Here is a 20556-nt window from a genome sequence, read left to right on the forward strand (position 1 = left end):
TCTAAGATATTTTGTTTTTACCCTGCCTTAGGGATTAGTGCAGATTTGGTTGACTGCTTTGATGAATTTAAACACTGCCCATGAGCTACAACCTTTAAGCAATGGATTCTAAACTTTTTTTCCATTTCGGCACATCTGAGGCATTCTGTACAGCCTGCTGGTAATAGTGACTCAGTTCAGCAGTGATTTGCACCTGGGGTTTAGGGTTATCAGAATTTCTAAGGGCCATGATGGGTGTAACTGGAAAAAAAAGAATTCCTCAGGTGTTTCTGGTGGTTGATGGGAGGCGGGTGGTGGGGGGGGGGATGAGCCTACTGAACTAAGGATTTAAAACAGACACATGACCACAGCCTAGACCATTAGTAGTCAGACTTGATTGTGCGTGCAAGTCACATGGGAGCCATGGCAACTTCAGGCTTCTTGGGTCTTTAAAAACTAGTCTAAGAGACAAGAGATAACAAATGCTGGCAAGAATGTGGCAAAAAGGGATCCCTTGTGCATTGTCAGCAGGAATGTAAATTGGTACAGCCAGTATGGGAAACAGTATGAAGGTCCCTCAAGAAATTAAAAATAGAACTACAATTTGATCCAGCAATTCCACTTCTGGGTATAAATCCAAAGGAGATGAAATGACTATCTCAAAGAGATACCTGCACCCCCATGTTCATTGCAGCACTATTCACAATAGCCAAGCCATGGAAACAACCTAAATGTCCATTTACAGATGAATGGATAAAGAAGATGTGGGGTGTGTGTATATGAACATATACATACAATGGAATAGTTAGCCATAAAAAAGGAGATCCTGCCATTTGAGACTACATGGACAAACCTTAAGGGCATTATGCTAAGTAAAATAAGTCACTCAAAGAAAGACAAATACGTCATGATCTCACTTATATGTGAAATCTAAAAAAGCGGAACTCATAGAAACTGTAGAATAATGGATGCCAGGGACTGGGAGGACGGGAGAAATGGGGAGATGTTGGTCAAAGGATACCAGTTGTAAGATGAGTAAGTTCTGAGGATCTAATGTACAGCACGGTGACTGTAGTTAACAGTACTGTATTGTATACTTGAAAGTTGCCAAGAAAGTAGATCTTAAATGTTCTCACCACTACCACCACCAAAAAAATGGTAATTATGTGAGGCAATGAATTTGTTAACTAGCCTTATAGTAGTAATCATTTTGCAATATATATGTGTGTTAAATTATCATGTTGTACACCTTAAAATTACACAATGTTATATGACAATTCTATCTTAATAAAGTTGGAGAAAAAGCACTCTAAGGACCAGAAAATGCTGCATAATGTGATAATATGTGCTTTCTCATGGGAGTCCATTTTTGCATTGATATTCATACCTTCTGAAAAGAATCACTGAACCAGTGGAGTATGGTGGTTTTTTATTGTCTTGGTTTGGTTTGGGTTTTTTTTTTAGTTATGATGAATTGTTAGAATTGAGCTTTATTTTTCAGACGTCAGTTGTCTTATATCAGACACCCACTCACAACTTTCTCACCCTGACCAACAGTTCCAGTTACCAAACTGCATGAGTCACAGCTTCTATTTCACCGTCACAGATGCTGTAAAATGATAGTCAGATATTTTAAAGCTAACGGTGCCAAGCTTTTTCCTGAATAATACATAGGCATAAATTATAAACTGAATTAAATGAATATTTTTCCCCTTATCTTACTTTTATTTTCATTACAGGTCCAATATGGTATTTTTCCAGATAACTATACATTTAATTTACTGATGGATCATTTCATAAAGGAAGAAAATTACAAAGGTAAGATACCAAACCCAGTTCCATTTATAATGGATCTTCAGCTCCCAAAGGGAAGTAAATGTAGGCACTTTTACTTTTTTTATTTCTTAATGACTCTCTACATCACTCTTTCAGTCAGAAATAGGTGCGTAGTTGATTTACCAGTTGGCCAGATAGGGGAATCATATTCAGGTCTTTTTCCTCTGAGTTTCTGAAGTTTATTTGTTCATGTCTCTTTGGGCAAAGGACAATGAATTTAGTTAAGCAATAAACCTTGCCTGAGCTTCCATGGCTAGTTAAGATTATATTAATTCAGCTATTAGCTTGACTTTTTTTTAGCACCATTTGCTAACTTTCTTTTATTTAAATCACAGTTGTTGTAGCATGTGAAGTGTGTAAGTATGAAATCTTATATACTGGAGAGAGTAGTACACTCACTATGAAGGAAAGTCATTTCACCTCCCTAGGCTTTTGTTTCCCCATCTCTAAAGTAAGTGCATTGGTGAACTCTGAGATCTCTTTACCCCCAAAATCCTCTGACCCCATGGAATTAATTTAAAGTGGCTCTTACCTTCAGCTACAATAAGGGAGGCCAAGGAAAGATGGGGATGTGGCAGACCCTACAGAGCAGTCAGGTGGAGCCCTGCCAGTCTCCAGTGGACAGGGAAGGGTAGTACAGCACGCTTGTGCTTGCAGCTACGCAGACAGTGAAGAAGGAAAGAGGAGGCCATGCCACTGTGTAAAGATACACACTGGCTTCCCCTTCCACCATTTCATCCTCAGGCTTGGTTCTAAGGAGCCATGCCCGTGTTAGGGTAGTCACTACTTCAGGAATGTGGATGTGGACTGGTGGTCACTTATGCTTTTATGACACCTGTGATTCCTGTCATTGGGTTACATCCTCTTGTTTCTGCACACCAGCACCCTCAGCCTTTTCCAATGTGTCACTGCCTGGACTCAGTGATTAGGCTGGGGACCTGAGGACCGGTGACCTCTCTCCTTTCTCTTCTCCGGGTCTCTGCTTTATCTTCTCTCTCATAAGACTTGCAGTTGTTGACTGCCTAAAAACATTTGCTGTGCATTATTATTATTATTATTATTATTATTTTTGCGGTACGCGGGCCTCTCACTGCCGTGGCCTCTCCCGTTGCAGAGCACAGGCTCCGGACGTGCAGGCTCAGCGGCCATGGCTCACGGGCCCAGCCGCTCCACGGCATGTGGGATCTTCCCGGACCGGGGCACGAACCTGTGTCCCCTGCATCGGCAGGCAGACTCTCAACCACTGCGCCACCAGGGAAGCCCTGTGCATTATTTTTTGAAATGCTCATTATCCCTTGTCCATTTTAAACATGGACTTCCTGAATTCAACTAAAAGATAATTAGCTTTTGCATGTTTCATCGTCTGTTCTCTGTGAACATCAGATTTAAGAATCCTTATTACTCTGTTACTCTATCATTGGAAAATTATGTAGTAGCAGTTTTCTCCCCTCTCTCTTTAAATGTAATGTTGGAAGGGTAAAAGGAGTTTTGGGTTTGGTTTTTTTCTTTTTTTTCCTTCTAAATTCAGAGTAAATAATATTGAGGATTTTTTAAAATAAAGTTTTGACAAAGATTATTATTGTTTATGGCAAAAATTTAGAAAATGTTATACTTTTTATTGCTAAAATAGGAAATATCAAAGTATATAAATAATTATGGGGGAAAAGGAAATTACTTATACAGATCAACCTAATTTCACTTCCCAAGCTGACTGAAATGAATATAAATTAGTGATAAAATAAATTTGATTTATTTTTCATATGTAATTTTGGATTCAGTATTGAACAGTTGGCAAAACGTTTTTTTTAAACTGATTTGTAACTTTAACTGTGTTCTTTTAAAATATCGGTTTGTTGGTGAGATGGGAGTGTTTGTTTAATCTCTTCCAGGTTCTTATTTTGCTACTGACTTACTGGGTGACTCCTCCCTGGTCTGCCTGTCTATCTCAGTTTCCCTGTTTGCGAAAAATATGTAGAAATTCTTGCCTGTGGCCTCATGTAGAACCATGACAGCACACACAAAACCAGCTGGCTAGCAACAGCTGCAAATCAGTGCTAACTCTTATGCAACCCTATATGCAAAAATCGGTTAACAGAGCAGCTCAGGCAGTTATTCAAAAACATTTGTTGTGCCTGTGTTATGTGCAGGCACCGTATTTTAAACCAATATTAACATTCTCTGATTTAACAACAAATACTAAGGGAAAAAAATTGTTTGAATTTGATTTTCTTGCCTTCTGCCTATGTTGTGAAATATTGAGGGAAAATAAATTAGACCTTGCTCAAGGTCTGGTCTCCTATGATCAGCATTCATATGAAAACAAGTATCTTCTATGTTAAACTCACGGAATTATAACTTATGAATAAGCATTTCCTTTCCATTCTTTCAATTCTTTTAAATTGAGCCTGATTGTCCTTTTTGTAGTCATCAGTTTTCTGTCTTTGAAATAATACCTGAGATTTAGAATTGTCTCTAGCACTTGTTCTCTTTTGCCCAAACAGGGAGAAAATTCCAGAACATACAGTGGGGCAGTCAGCCGAGCCCCCTCTCTACTTGTCAGGGTGACTTGGAAAATATATTTGCCTCCTTTCTGTATGCCTTAGCTCTTCCAGCTGATGGACATGATACCTTAAATTTGCTTCACAGTTTATGAGGCATTTTCACATGTATTATTTTGTTGGACTGTCAACAGTCTTGTGATGTATGTGGGACAAATGGTATTTTAACATCATGAAGATGATACTGAGAAATTGAGTGGTTTATTTGACATCCTTGAGGACAGTGATACAATAGCACCTGATTCAGTACACAGTAGTGTGTACAATAGAAGCTGAAGACTTGGGAAAGACCTAGTTTATGGAAGAACTAGGAGCAGAGCCCACATTCTTAACTTCTTAATTCTGTTTATTTTTCTATCATGCCCCACTTAGAGTGTTCATAGTTAAATACAGGTTTGATGATGTTACCTAAAACTAATTACCTCTCATTTTTACTTTGATCTTCTTTCCAGATGCTTTATCCGTGGTTTTTGAGATCATGATGCAAGAAGCTTTTGAGGTTCCCTCCACCCAACTCCTCTCCCTCTACGTTTTATACTACTGCCTGGCAAAGAAGACAGACTTCAGTGTAAGTGATCTACCTTAAAGCAGCAGTGAGAGCCTTAGAAGAAGCAAGCAGTGGCTGCTCAGTAGGGATGTAGGCACCAGAGGAAACCTCTGCCCTCAGCATCTGGAAAAAGATGCCTGATGTACAGCCCTGTGGCCCCGTACAACCAGGAATGAGTGTTCATCCTGTACATTTTAGGTACTGGGTTCTAACAAACTGGAATTGGACGTTCTTCCACTCGGAAGAATCTCAAGGGAAAGTCCTTATGTACATTCTGAGACTTGAGCTAGGCTAAGTGCACCTCACACGTACAGAAGGTAATCAATGATCAGTGAGAGCTGGACATGGCATACCAACGAAGCAGTGAGGCAGCCAGCTTCGACCACGACCTCAGGTATTAAATACTCATTGTTTAATTTATGTCAGTATTTTCCTAAGGTTGCTCTGGGTCAGTCCAGGAGACTAAGTTTTGGTTTCATCTCTTAGGGTATTTAGTCATTGTTTATTGCTATCCTAAGAATAACAACAGTAACAACAACAATAGCTAATACTTAAATGGCACTTACTTTACACCAGGCTGTGTTCTTGGTGTTTTAGATTTATTAATTCATTTAATCCTCACAACTCTATGCAGATGAGAAGACTGGGGCACAGAGATGTTACATAATAACCACCCAGCTAGTAGGTGATGAAGCCACCTGGTGAAGCCAAGCAGCCTGGCCCTACAGTCTGCCCTTAACCTCAAATGTAACACCAAAAAATACTACTTTGGGTAGGAACTGAAAAGATCATCTAGTCTAGCCCCCATTCTAAAAAAACTTATTGTGTGTTTTGTTTTTGTAAGATGACTGTCATAGCCTATGGCATACCTCACGTTCGTTAGTTCATTAAATATATATTGAGCAACTACTACATTTCATACATTTCAAGTGCTCCTTATACAGTGGTGAGCAAAAATTTCCTTCTTACAATCTAAGATGAATATAGGCATTTAAAACAAAACAAACACACGAATATAAAATTATGACTATAATGATCACTACAAAGACGTCTTCTATGAAAAGCCTGTATGGTAGTGAGTTTTTGTTTGTATTTTAAACTTGTTAGGAAAGCCTTCTTCCTTAAGGAAATATTTCTTGAGTTAATATTTGAAGCATGAATATGAATTAACAGACTGAAGAGAGGAGGAACAATCCAAAAAGAGGAAATGACATGTGCAAAAGTCCTGTGGCAGAAAGAACATGCTGAGCAGAAAGGGGCTGGAAGAAGGTAGGAAGATAGTGTAGCTGCCACAGAGAGAATTGTAGGGTGAGATGAGGTTGCAGAAGGTAGGTCATGCTAAGCTGTTTCGTCTACATTCTAAAAATAGTGAGAAGCCACTGAAAAGTTTTAAGCAGAAGGGGTGGCATGATCAGATTTGTGTATCTGGGCTGTAACATGGGTTGGAGGTTGGATCAGGGCCAGGGTGGTTATGGTCAGAGCACTTAGGAGACTATCATGGTCGTCTGAGCAAGAGTAATGGTAGTGTGGGGACCAGAACGTGGTGGAGCTACAAAGTAGCTGATGACCGTATCTAGGAGGCAAAGAGCATGATGAGGAAGGAAGAAGATGTGGAGGCAGGGAGGTGGGGGTGAAGTCTGACCCCAGTTTCTGCCTGGGGTATCTGGACAAAAGGGTCACCATGTGTTTGCAAAGACTTCTTTTGATGAGGAAGATCATTAATTTGGCTCTGAATGTGTTGCATTTTGAGATATCTTTGAGACAGTCAAGAGATTTCACAAGGGAAATTGGCATCTTAATGGAAAAATCTGGACTGGAGATGTAATTTATAAATCCACGTGTAAGTGTCTGCAGATGAGCCACAGGCCAAAAGGAGAGTCAGGAATGTGTTGGAACAAACACCGTGGGAGGAGGTGGTCTGCATGTAGAACGCTCCTCAGAGGGTAGGTGAGACGAGGACTTTTATGAAATGCGTTGAACTTAGTGGTGTGAGGGCCATAGAGTAATGGAGCAGGAAACCAAATTGGAGTGGATTGTGGAGTGAGTCCGAGGTGCAGAAAGGAGACAGGGAGCATCAGCAGTGTTTTGAGATGTCTGGCTGTGAAGGGGAGTGGAGGGAGGAAGGAGAGAAGGAGGGTTTGCTTTGTATTAATGGGAGAAGCTGAAGCATGAAATGAGAAAACCTTGAGGACATTGGTAAAATAGCTCCTGATTTAGTCCATAACAGTACATAGAGTAGAAGTTAAAGGCTTGGAAGAGACCTGATATTTTATGTTAACACATAACGAGCCTTTCATCTAAGCAGCAGTGGTTGTATTTTTCCCAGTCATCCAAAAAATCTCTAACACGTCCATTTGCTTTCATTCATCTTTGTAAAAGTGCTTTTGGAAGAATCACCATTGCAGCCACCATCACCACCCCTGCTCATTTCTAGCACAGCAAGGATGCTGCTCATTTGGCTTTCAGCCCCTGTTGCATCCTGATACTATAGGTCATGTTTTTCCCTAAAGAAAAGAAAAAATGCTTCTAAGGCTCCTTATTTATTTTTCCCTGGGCCCCTTTTCATGCAGTTTTTGTGGGGGAAAATCAAACCTCCGAGTGATTTGCTTTTGCAAATGAAACGACCTGGTCCTTCATTACCAGCTCTCTTGCTTATGTGTGCTGCAGAAGCCCCTGAGGAGGCTTTGCTTTTCTCCCAAGGTCTTTGCTTGTTTCAAAGGTTTAGAAAAACCTTAAGAAATTGCACTTGCATTGCACAAAGGTCATTCCCAATAAAGAGGTTTGGGTGCCCCTTAACACCTGGGGTACCCCACTTATATACCTGGCTGCAATTGTAGCTTGCACACTTTGTTCATTCTCTGACCAGTGCAGGGCCACCTGAGCTTTGCGTTCTGTATTTCCAAGCTGGAACAAAGGCTCAGGCCCCTGTGTGCTCCTACTGCACCAGCATGGAGAAGATCACAGCCCTCGTTGTCTGGGGAGCTGCCAAGGCTCTCCTCGGGCCTGCCTTTACAGTGAGTCCCCTGTCCCTGCTGTTGCTAGTCTGCAGCAGCCTTAGCAATGCTTGTATTTTGCCCCTTCTTTTCCCATGTCTCATAAGGCTTCAACTTTATTGATGTGTAATTTTGCACCCTGGGTTGAAAGAAATGATTGCCAAGTGTTTCTGATTGCCTAATTGATTTTTGAGAGCCATAAATCTATCTAAAGGCAGCCTAATAGTTATATTTATTTGAACACTGAAGTAGGAGTCGTCTTATTGCTGAATTGTTTAAAATTCAAAAAGCTTGCTCTGTCATTTCATAGCAGTGTGAGTACAGGGCTAACAGCATGGGTAATCTTTGTTGATTGTCTCGAGGCAATGCTGGTCCAGAGTGTACGCTTTATTTTTATTTTGTTTTGCTTTTCTGATCGTAAAAGGAACTCTTACTCACTGCCCCAAATTTGGAAAGTAATGAAAAGTACAAAGAAGAAAACCAAAATTGCTCGTAATTTCACTGCCCAGAAATCTGTTAACATTTTGGGCATTTCTATTCTGTATTTTTCATTAAACATAAATATCTTTTCTTTCCAAAATTAGAATTATAATGTACCTTTAGTTTTGTTATTTTGCTTCTTTTACTTAATGTTATAACATGTTCTTTTTTCCTCTGTGTCATTAAAAATCACATTTTTGCATACAAAATGCATTTATGCATTGCTTGGCTGCACCGTGATCTGGTATATTCTGTTGCAGTGGGAAGAGGAGAGGAACTTTGGTGCATCCCTGTTACTCCCAGGCCTAAAGCAAAAGAATTCGGTGGGGTGGAGTTCCCAGTTGTACGGCTATGCACTTCTTGGTAAGCTGTAGGTCCTTACATTCTTCATGGATAGAACTGATGCATTCTTTTACTTCATAATAAAATTATAATTTGATTTAAATTTGCGAGTGAAATTCCAATACAGCTTTCATTTTTAGACATAAAACTAGACTTTGATGGCCTTACAGTTATGACCTAAGACAATAAAGCAGGTTCTAAAACCTCCCACCACTGGCAAGGTGAGAATTAGTTCTGATGGCTCTCGATTATATTTAGTGGTAATCAGTGTGAGGAAGGGATAAAGAAAGGAAAGTTCTGGCCCTCTTTTGGGAGAACCGGCCAGTAGGATCTTTCCCATTATTAACAAAGATCTTTCTGTCTCTTAAACCTAAAGTCCAGGAGGAAAGAAATTAAGAGTTGGAGTTGAACACATATCCTTGGTATTGTTTTCAGGTGTGAAGGAAGAGAAATTCAGAGAGCACATCCAGCAGCACTTGGGAAAGCAGAGAGGGGCTCACTGGTGCAATGTGACTGTGCCACACGTGGGACAGCTAGCTCTGCTTTAGACCCCGGGTTGCATGAGAATCAGACAGTCAGGAGGGCAAAGCCTTCTGAGGAGCAGCCTCGGCGCTTGGGTTGTGTGGAATCTGGGCAAATAACATTCACCCTAAATGTGCATAAAATGTGTCCCGATTTACACAGGTTTATTAAATGCATGTTATTTCATTATCCTTCCAGTCTGTCTCCTAAGTAGGTAGGCATTTGAGAAAGTCCCTTCTGATCATACATTGTGTCTGCTTACCTTTGTTTTTTGAAAATCATCTAAGTTACAGCAGTTTGACTGCTTTTGGAGTTGATCTTCACCAATAAAATGTAGTGTGGCATTCTCAGATGCTGATTCTGATAGAAACTGACTCAGAGAGAGGAGTTCATCCGGCTGGCGATCAGACTAACAAAAGAGTTGACCAGTCTTTTTAAAAATCATTTTCTCTCTACTTACCATCTACTTTTGATATTGATTTACACGTTTTTGGCCTTTGCCTTCAGATGAGCACTCAGGACTGTTACACTGCATGAATTGGCCGGGAAGTTGTCAAGGCTAAGAAAATGTACTTTGTTGTTGCTGTTGCTGAGCAGAGGCCCGGGTGTTTTGGGTCTGGGAGCATCAGATCCAAATCCCTTTGCTCTCACTGTGTCATGTGCTGCGCAGCCTCATTCACCTCCAGAAGCAGCTTCCCGGAACATGACTGCAGCCAGCCCCAAGCATCTTACAGGTCTAAAATTAGCTGTCACCTGATAAGCTTTGTCTGTTTATGTTCCACTACAGCTTTCCCAAATCCTCCTTCCTGGGAAAGATAAGTGAAGGTAGATTTAAGACCTGGCAGCTCAAGGTGACTTTGGTCATTAGTGCAGAAGTTTCTGTTCCCCAGGAGTCCAGAGACAGCCCCTGTCCTCACTCGGGGACCTTGCTGCCAGCCATGTTTTAAGCTCCAGTTGTGGTTGTTTGAGGTACCAAGAGAAACATTCATGTCCTGAGACCCAAAAGGATGAATGAGGACTATACGATTTAAGTACTGATGAAGCTCAAATAAAGGAAAGGAGAGCAAAGTGAGATTTTTTTTTTCATAAAGACAGTCAGTGGGGTGTTTTGGAGTATTTTGAAAAATGTCAAACATTTCCTGGCAGGGAAAGTTGTCAGACGTTGACAAGATTTCCAGTGTAAAAAAGTTGTGGAATTTCTTTTTCAGAGGAAGATTTTGTTCTTGAAACAAAACTAGTATTTCAGTTGTTTGACTTGCTTTATAAGGGTAGCTCCACTTAGAGGCAGATATAATAGCCTCTGTAGGGACTTCTCTGGTGGTCCAGTGGGTAAGACTCTGCACTCCCAATGTAAGGGGCCTGGGTTCGATCCCTGGTCAGGGAACTAGATTCCGCATGCGTGCCACAACTAAGAAGTCCGCATGCTGCAACTAAAAGATCCCGCATGCCACAACTAAGACCCGGCACAGCCAAAATAAAATAAATAAATAAAAAATAAATAGCAACCTCTGTAAATTTCCCTCAACCCTTTGATTCATATATCCTCATGATAATCTCCAGCAGTCCAAATGAAAAAGAAGAAAAATAAGTTCACATGACTTTATACTAAAAGGTGTATACATAGAATTTTACATTTTTCATCATACATCCATTCACTGAGTGGGATGAGGCTCTTGGTATAGGTTTGAAACGATCCTTCTCTATTTCTAGAGCTGCCAGGTAAGTATTCGCTTGTGCCTTCAAGTCCTCTGTCTCAGACATAGTGGAAAGCCATGGCTGAGCCTTCTTCATTGTTCTTTTTGGCCACAGGGAAGGTGGAATTGCAGCAAGGGCTGCGGGCTGTGTACCATAACATGCCCCTGCTGTGGCAGCCAGGGTACCTCAACAGAGCCCTTCAAGTAATGGAGAAGGTGGCCTCCTCCCCAGAAGACGGAAAGCTGTGTAGAGAAGCAGTAAGTTTCCTGTCTCTAATTCAGTGGGATTTATCATCTCCTGTTACTCATAAGTCAGGCTTTGGATTTGTTTTCCTTGTCTCCCCCATGCCCCACTTTCTTTATCTCTATAGGATCATGTACTTATTCAGGTGAAAAGGAGTGAAAAACCACAAACATTCTCAATGTTATTGACAAAAAGCACTAGAAAATAAGATTGATGTTGATTTTATAGTTCACTATCTGGGAGGAAGACCATTCCCCTTCCCTAAAATTCAAACTGAATTCAGTAAAGTACTGATTAATTCCACCCGACCCCTAAAGTAAAATCTCAGTAGGAGCTTGAGAGGTTAAGATTTCATTTTTAATTTTTGGCATTTCTGTCTCCTCATTTAGTCCCTGGAGACTAACTACTTGTCAATTTTTTCCATCATACAAGCTCTCAAGAAATGAGTCTAGGGACTAGAGATGGCACTGTCTTTCTTTCCTTCCATTAAACTATTCTGTGGTGAATGCATGATGCTGAGGAGATCTGGACCAAATGTTCCTTTCATAGTTCTAAGGCGTTCACTTTGCCTGGACTAGGACGCTGTCCTCCCACCAGCCTCAAAGCTCATCCCTCTTGGTCACCTTGGGCTCTTGACACTACGAAGTTACTAGAGTGAGCTCAGGCTACAGGAAAGCACGCGACGAGCTTACACCCGATAGAGAGCCAGCAGTGTTCGCTCCTGCCCAAGCAGCTATTGTAGCCAGAGTGAGGCATAGAAGGACATCAGTTGTTTCATTAACAGGGTGTAAAAGTTAACTCTGAGCAGCTGCTTATTTGTTTTGCCTTGATGCTGATCACTAGGACTCACCTCGTGGCTTCCGCTCAGTCACAGGATGCACAAGTCCGGCCCCTCTACTGGCTCCTTACACTGATGTCTAGTGAGTCCTTATGTTCCCTGCCAGACATTTACAACCAAGTATATGCATTTCTAAATACATTTTCATGTTTTAACCCTGCTGTAGTCAGTGCTGGTGATTGAAAACATAAAATTATACATAAATGCTTTGCCAGGGAAATACTCCTTCCAGTTGGAGCCAGATTTGCATTGTTTGTGTTCTGACTTCACAGGAATGTGATTCAGATGTCAGCAAGAGTGAGATCTGTGTCACATCTATGTATGTGTCTATATATGTATATACCCCACATACACATAGGGGTATAATGTATTAGTGGCATTAAAAAGCCTTGGAGTATTTTCTGGATTTTTGTTCTGCAGTGACATGGACAGAATTAGTCGGTATCCGTGCAGGTGCTCACGCCGGCCTTGACGTTGTTTCTGTCCCGTCTCTGATGATTAGGCCCTCTGAGGGTCGAGGCAGGTTGCCCCAAAATGAAAGTGGTAGGGGAGAGGGGTCAAAACAAAAGAAACCTTCCGTTTTATAGTTTTATTTACTTCCTAAGCCATAGAAATCACCTGTTACAATAAATTTCACGTATGCCTATCTGGTCTTTGTCAGCAGCTTATAGAGATTGACTGATCCCTAATCTCTGGATACCCTATGAGCTAAAATTTTTCTGTGAAGAAGGCACCTGCCTAGATTCAGAGGCTTTACTGTGCATTCAAAGTGGCCCATTTTGGTTGTGGTCTGTAGTGGTTTTTCTTTCCCTTTCTCCCAATTCCAAAGCAATTGAGGAAGAAAAACATGGAAGGGGTGGTACTTCAGTACCCATCAAGCATAATTCTTGGATTCTTAACCTGGGTGATTAAAAGTGAAATCAAAAGCTGCTGTGTTGATTCACGTATACAGATAATTCTGAGGTTGCTTATTGTTCCTTTTGTTTTGTACTAAGTGTTCATGCCACGGGACAGGATGTTTCTAGTGTAAAATTATATAACCATTTCTGTTCCCTGTAATTTGATAAGAGAACTCTTCTCGCAATATTTTAGATTCCAAGTTTCCCTTCCTTTCCCTTCTCCAGCCTCCCTTCCCAGTGCTTTCAGGGCCACAGGATGTTTAATCTCTGCCCCCCCTTTCTGCTCTGCAGCTCGATGTGCTGGACAGAGCGCTGAAGGCGGCTCTGACCGCTCCGGCCCAAGGGTCTTCAGAGGACCAGCCCCAAGAAGGTGAGAAGACTCAGAGGTCAGAAGAACTGGTGGAGCAGCTGGATGTGGAGGAAACAGAACAGTCCAAGCTTCCCCGTTACCTGGAACGATTTGAGGTGAGTTGTAGCAGAATTGAGTCCCTCTCAGCTGTGCATTAAGCATGCTTCTCTGCCGTGGTGATAGACCAGCAATCCCTTCATGCATCAGTGTCACACACAAGGGCATTAAAAACTGACATCAAAAATCACATTGTTGGGCCTCCCTGGTGGCGCAGTGGTTGAGAGTCCGCCTGCCGATGCAGGGGATACGGGTTCGTGCCCCGGTCTGGGAGGATCCCATATGCCGCGGAGCGGCTGGGCCCGTGAGCCATGGCTGCTGAGCCTGTGCATCCGGAGCCTGTGCTCCGCAACGGGAGAGGCCACAACAGTGAGAGGCCCGCGTACCACAAAAAAAAAAAAAAAAAAAAAAAATCACATTGTTGGGCTTCCCTGGTGGCGCAGTGGTTGAGAGTCCGCCTACTGATGCAGGGGACACGGGTTCGTGCCCCGGTCCGGGAAGATCCCACATACCGCAGAGCGGCTGGGCCCGTGAGCCATGGCTGCTGAGCCTGCGCGTCCAGAGCCTGTGCTCCGCAATGGGAGAGGCCACAGCAGTGAGAGGCCCGCCTACCGCAAAAAAAAAAAAAAAAAAAATCACATTGTTATTGCTTCACACAGGAAGTGGTCTTAAAAGAAACAAACGGAATTTTTATGTTCCTTGTCATACTTGAGCAAATCGGTCACAGTTTTGTTTCCTAAGGCAGCATGTCGTTACCCGCTACTCATCCCTGATGTCTGCCTGATGGGTGGGTAATAGTTTGCCTTTTCATAGCAATCACCTGACTTCAGCCCTGGGTGAAGAGGATCTGGTCATTTCTCCATATTGCATTGAACGTTCTTGATCACCGGAAACCCAGGTAGAAATCACAAAGCCGCGTTTGAATATGATGAAGATGAAATGCAGGCATCTTCTCTTGCTCGGCTTTGTGGTGTGCGCTAGGGCCATTGGAAATGCTCTCTGGACTATGTGGATGGTGTAAACAGGTTTCTGCAGGTTTCAGGACAGCCCTGAGCACTCAAACTGCCTGTGGTAGCTTTCAACTGTACGTTCCAAAATGCTCTGTGATCAGAGTCAGGGAGGAAGAGCCATGTTCAGATTTTAAGCCCTTGGCCTCTTCCTTGCTGTGTTTCTCATCTATTTAGCACAAAGCGGAAAAAAAAAAAAAATTGCTGCCTGAAGGAGAATTCATTGTGTGAAGCAGAAAACCTTCCCATCCCTCCCAGCTGACCCATTGTGTCCTTTTGGTGCAGAGGGCTGTATACTTTGCCAGAGTATTACATTGAAATCTTTGCAGTAATTATATTGAACCAGCTGTGGGAAATCTATTTCCCCTTGTTCTAAGGAGGATCCTAATACCTTTAGTAGCTGTTTTTCCCAGTACTTCTATAAAGTAATTGCTCAACTTCCCTTTTTTATAATTTAGAAACTGAAAAAGGAAGGTTAATCGATGTTTTCAGGGTACATGGAGAATTAGCAGCTAGGTTAAGAATTTACATACCTGTTCTTTCCTCTTAACTTTGCAGATTTAGAAAAGCTAAAAAGCAAAAAATCTGCTTAGCCCCATAGATTATCATTTACCATGTTCATATTGACCAAGGCTGCCCCATGACTCTTAAAAATTACCACCTTGGGCTTCCCTGGTGGCGCAGTGGTTGAGAGTCCGCCTGCCGATGCAGGGGATGTGGGTTCGTGCCCCGGTCGGGGAAGATCCCATATACCGCAGAGCGGCTGGGCCCGTGAGCCATGGCCGCTGAGTCTGTGCTTCCGGAGCCTGTGCTCTGCAACGGGAGAGGCCACAACAGTGAGAGGCCTGCATACTGCAAAAGAAAAAAAAAAAAATTACCACCTTTTTCTTTTTGCTTATATATTTAATCTCAGAGAATAGAAATCTGTGCCAGCATTAAATTCTCAGCCCTCACTCTTCCACAATGCATTTTTTTTTTAATTCACAAAAAAAAGACCAATATTTCTTGACTGCTAGTTATGTGTTAGGCACTACTGCGTTTCCTTTATCCTCACCTGGTGGTAGATACTGCGCTTCCTGTGTTACATGACACCAAGGTTGAGGGAACCTAGTCCATAAGTGATTGACTTTGGATGTGAACACAAGTTTGCTGACTCAGAGTTGAGTCCTTATTCTGGTGTCCCAAGCTATCTCCTTGGCCTCAAACCAGGTGGGAAGTGATATCAGAAAGAAAGAATTCTCATTTTATGCTTTCTTTTCTTCCTGGTGCCTGAATTTTATTTGTCCCAGGTAATCTTTTTGGGGCTCATTTTTATGACTGACCTGTCACACCAGACATCTGGCCACTCCTTGAAGCCCATGGACCCTTCCCACCTTCCAGCCCCTGCTGTTAGAGCAGGCCTCATCACGTACGCCAGTAAATTGCATTTGTTTTGTGGAACATGGGGTGTGTCATATATGCTAAGTCTGGGGCCATAAGTGTGTCTCTGATGATCTATATCTTGAAGCACTTAAGTAGATTAGTGTTTTTAGTACTTTACTTCTCCAGGAATACAATACCGACCAAATCGAGCTGCCGTTTCAGATGGAGCCGTAAGTAGTCAGGATGTCAAGGCTGACCTGCAGTGAAGCACAGCACGTGGAGGCTTATAATAGCGCAGGCACTCATGGGAGCTGTTTAGCATGCCGTTAGTAAGAAAGCGTTGACATGAATTCCATCTGTTGAAAGGAATACTGGTTAGGCAAACATTTATCCCAGTAATTCTAAAGGAAAAGCCATGGATGAACTTGCTCCATTTTACCAGCTGCTTCTGCCATTTTGTTTCCATCTTAGGGTTCTTTGTTCTTGGAGTTTGCTGCTTGGTTTGGTGCAGGTCAGATGTAAATGAAGGTTTCTTTTCTTGTGCAGTCTTTGTGGTCTAAAACAAGAAATCACACAGGGAGTCACAGCATATGGAGTTCCATTTACCGTTTGTGAGTAGAGGGGAAGAAATGACATGTGGTGCATCTTAGCAGAATTGCTGGGCTGAAATTTAAAAAAAAAGAGCAAAAGCTAACAGTGCCTGGATGAAAGGCAGCATGACAGGCTCCCAATAAAGTACCTTCTCCTGTGAGCAGAACGTGTGGAGATTTTGTAAGTGACTTAACCTCTTCTCTTTTCCTTTTTGTATTCTTTACCTACCTGCCCCTCCCACATCTTTTTTTTTTTTCTTTTTTTTTTTCCCCCTTTGTTTCCAATAGGCCTTACATTCTAAGCTACACGCTCTGGGCAAAGTTGAGTCAGAAAACCTTCTGACCCTGACCACCCAGCTTGTCAAGGAACAGCTCCCTACCTGTGAAGCAGAAGACATCGCTGCCTATGAGCAGAAGCTGCAGCAGTGGCATCTGGACTGGGTACATTTGATTCAGAGGGAAAAGGAGCAGAGGGACAGGGCCAAGCAGGGGCAGGAGGCTCGAAGAGCAGCAGAGGCATCTGCCTAATTAGGCCCCTCAGGGGCCACAGGAACTTCACAAGAGCCCACCTCAGGATCCACAGTGACCGTGAGGGCAGCCTCAGTGTCCTGCATCCACTTTCTCCTGTTCTTAAAGCAGACCCCCTAAGGTACAGAAGCCGTGCTGTTCACATGTCAAGCCATGTGACCACCCACCCGGATGCCAAGAAGACTGTGGAACCATGAAAGTGGCAAATGGTCAGATTGAAGCCACCAGCTAAATACCTTAAGTAAGGGCTCCCGAGGCTTATAGTGGAGTTCTTGGGGGACAGGGATCAATTTTGAAGACTGAAAATCCCTGATACCTAGCGATGGTGGTGGGAGAAGCCGTGACTGAAGAATCTGGTCCCAAGCACAAGCTTTTGAATGGTCTCTGTGTCCCCAGCTGAGGCCACCTGCAGGTCCTGAGACCTTGTCCCCTAGTCTCCTCTCACGTGCAAGCTCTCAGCCTGAGCTGGGTATGGGATGCCCGCACATCCCCACTTTCCCCTCCAAGACCTGAACTGGGAGAAGTTCAGTACAGGAGCAAACACAAGACCTGCTGGCTCTCAAATTTCAGGCACCCCCGGTGGCATTTTTAGCATGTAAGGGCTTTTGAGGAGAGAGCTAGCCCTAGCTCTGAAGCTTCCATGGCTTGACTCCCCATCGCGTTGGGGTAACTTTCTTACAAAGCATTGTCTCAGCTCCTCATCAAGTAGGTAAAGTGAGCCTTCTGTGTACACACGTGCACACACATACAATTTGTAAACACAAGTTTCAGTTAGAAGTTGGAGAAAATGAGAGATGGAATGGGGCTCACAGTGCATAGAAGACATGAGTGATTGTAAAACTGTCAGGAGGTGGAAAATTTCTCTCTGGGCTTTCTCTGTGGAAGGGGTCAGGGGCCGCTCTCGCTTGCTGTGTAATTTTGCCCTTATGTGTAGTGGTATACTTTTATGCAGGATTGTGCTTTTGTATCAAGAACCTGTGGAAATAAATGTTCTAGGATCATTTTGGTGTATTCTTCATCTTTGGGGGAAGGGAGGGAGAAGTGGGGAGTTTCATCGTCATTATAGTCACTGTGATTTTGAGCAACATATTTTCAACCCTCCTTCTCCAGTAGACTGTGGCCTTTGTTATAATAATAATCACCACAACCACTAACTTGTGTTCAGGACTCACTGAGCTCCGGCAACCCTATGAGGGAGCTACTCTTAACCTATTTTTGAAAGAGGAAACAAACTCAGTAACTTATGTGGGGTCAGGCTTGCACTGCTTCTCACTCTGCGTGTTCCCTCCGTACATACCTGCAGTCCGTATCCAACACAGGGCCTGAGTCTTACTTAGGAAGAAGGTCATGACCAAAAGTTGGTTCTGACATTTTGGTTTATCAAGGGCAGGACTTTTTCAGCCCTTATTATATCAAGAGGCAGGTTCAAGGTACATCAAAAGACGCCTTTTGCTCAGTAAATTAACAACCATCACACATGAAGCATCTGGTTGGTACTTCAGCTCATAGTTTCGCCTGCATTTTCCTCCTTGTCTGTGCCTGTGGCACTTTACTTCCAGGCTTCAAGAGACCACTTCACCGTGCTGCTGCCCAGCAGGAGTTTCCAAGCTCTCCACTCCCGGACTTCTTCCACACGTGTGCCCACACCTCTCTCAGGAACTCTCCCCTTTGACAGTCTTCCCCACCATCTACTCCCCTTTCCCCAGGCTCTCCTCCCCTGCGCTGTAGGATACCCTGCCACCCTCCTAGATGATGAGAGCTGACCACAGTTGTCCTTGGTCTTTTCACCAATATCACCGTCTGTATTTCTTCCACGTGGATGGAGAAACTGCTGTCAGTACCCTGGCCTCTGGGGATGACCTGAACTGTAACAGATGACCTTCCCTCTAGCTGACCTACCGTAGTCACAGCCAGACCTCCAGTCTTGTATCACTAATCCAAGATCTCACAGCCTGAAGTCGCATTCTCCCAGTCTTCCCTTTCTCTCATCATGTGACTCCTGCTGAACCAGCTCTTCCCTGTACTTTCCGCCTGCAAACCCTTAGCCTTTACCCTGTCACTCACACCCTCTTGCGTGCCTTCCTTCCAGTCTGGGCCCCGTGGTTGGCCATCCCACTGATGCATCTCTAATTTCTTCTCATTCCCTTTATCCAGGCCCACTTGCCATCCACGGACCTGTATCCTTGGAGCCACCTGTTATGGGTTGAATGGTGTCCACACACCACCACCAAGAAAAAAATATGTTGAAGCCCTGACCCCAATGCCTTAGAATCTGACCTTAGCTGGAAATAAGATCTTTACAAAGATAATCAAATTAAAATCAAATTATAAAAAGGAGAAATTTGGACAAAAGATAGATACAGAAGGAAGACAAGGTGAAGACACACGGGGAGAAGATGGCTACCTGAATGGAGTGGTGCATCCACAAGCCAAGGATTACAAGCCAACACCAGAAGCCAGAAGAGGCAAGGAAGGATTGTCTCCTGGAGCCACCAAAGAGAGTGTGACCCTGCTGACAGCTTGATTTTGAACTTCTAGCCTCCGGTTCTGCTTTTTTAAGCCATTCAGTTTTTGGTACTTTGTTATAGCAGCCCTAGGAGACAAACACACTGCCACTTGTTCTCTGTCTCCTTGCTTCTGACCCACTAAGTTTGACATACAAAGTTGTAATGTCAGGCTGATTCCTCTACAGATTTACAGCTGTCCTCTTCAACTTAGTAGTTCTTTCATTTCTCTTACTCTCGTTTTTACCTCAATAACTTCTCTATTGGGTCTGCTTAAGCCCTAGACCCTTGCCCCCCAGAAGTGTGAGCAGATGTTCCTGCCTCCTGCTTTATCAAGAAAATTTAGGCCACATAATACAACCTCAGTCTCCCTTGTTTCTGCCTTAACAGCTCTCTCCTTACCTGTTCTCTCCATCATCCCTCCTACTTCAAAGTGATAAGTGTCCCCGCCCTCCTTTCCAAGGTTAGGCTCTTCATTTGTGACCTGATTCCTTACCTGCCTGCCTGTTCCAGAGCCATCTTCTCTTTCCATCTTGCTCGTCTCTACAGATTTCTTCAAGCCTGCAATCTTATTCAAGACTTCCTTCCCTTTTAGAAACAAAAAAGCCTTTATCCTGCCATCAGTCAAGCTCCTACCCTGTCCCTCCTTCCTTTTGTCTCCAAACTTCTTAAAAGGGAATCTCCACTTACTGGTTTGTTGCTGGTTCATTAGACCCTGAGAATTTGGCTTTCACTCTGCTGCCTGCCAACTGCAGTGATTCTTTCCCCTCTGCTCTGTTTAGCAGCACTGATCACTCCCTTAGAAGCTTGGTGACTACAGCACACAGTCTATCTCTGTTCTGACACTGCTTTCCTGCACTCACAGGCCTCTGTGTGGCACATACGGTATGCTGGGCACCGCACTAAGAACTGTTGAGTTTACACAGACGAGTAAATGATAGACCCTACCCTCAAATAACTTATATTCTAGGGAGAGAGAGGGGGCAGGCACATATGCACCTATCATGCTTCATGCATGATGGTTAATTTACTGAGCAAAAGGCGCCTTTTGATATATCTTGAAACTTCCTCTTGATATAATAACGGAGTGGTTGAAAAAGCCCTGCCCTTGATAAACCAAAAAGTATCATTAGAGACACAAAGTGATATGGGTGTTCACAGGAAGAGCACTTCAAGCCCAGAGATGGGAAAGCTCTAATGAAGGGAAATCATCATCACTTGCTTTGT

At 43.2% G+C, this 20556-nt stretch overlaps 1 protein-coding gene across 1 annotated transcript in view; it reads left to right on the forward strand.

Annotated features, from left to right (window-relative positions):
* MRPS27 (mitochondrial ribosomal protein S27) overlaps nucleotides 1–16825 on the forward strand; it is a gene marked incomplete at both ends in the record, with an annotated part of 86794 nt that extends 69969 nt beyond the window's left edge. The window contains 6 exons of the mRNA XM_079702730.1: nucleotides 1719–1797; nucleotides 4826–4941; nucleotides 8654–8756; nucleotides 11067–11209; nucleotides 13224–13397; nucleotides 16586–16825. Coding sequence (XP_079558856.1) covers nucleotides 1719–1797; nucleotides 4826–4941; nucleotides 8654–8756; nucleotides 11067–11209; nucleotides 13224–13397; nucleotides 16586–16825 — 855 coding nt within the window. The remainder of the gene's footprint in view (nucleotides 1–1718; nucleotides 1798–4825; nucleotides 4942–8653; nucleotides 8757–11066; nucleotides 11210–13223; nucleotides 13398–16585) is intronic.
* Nucleotides 16826–20556: the final 3731 nt, after the last annotated feature.

The sequence above is a fragment of the Hyperoodon ampullatus genome (genome assembly GCF_949752795.1).
Source record: "Hyperoodon ampullatus genome assembly, chromosome: 4".
Taxonomy (NCBI): domain Eukaryota; kingdom Metazoa; phylum Chordata; class Mammalia; order Artiodactyla; family Ziphiidae; genus Hyperoodon; species Hyperoodon ampullatus.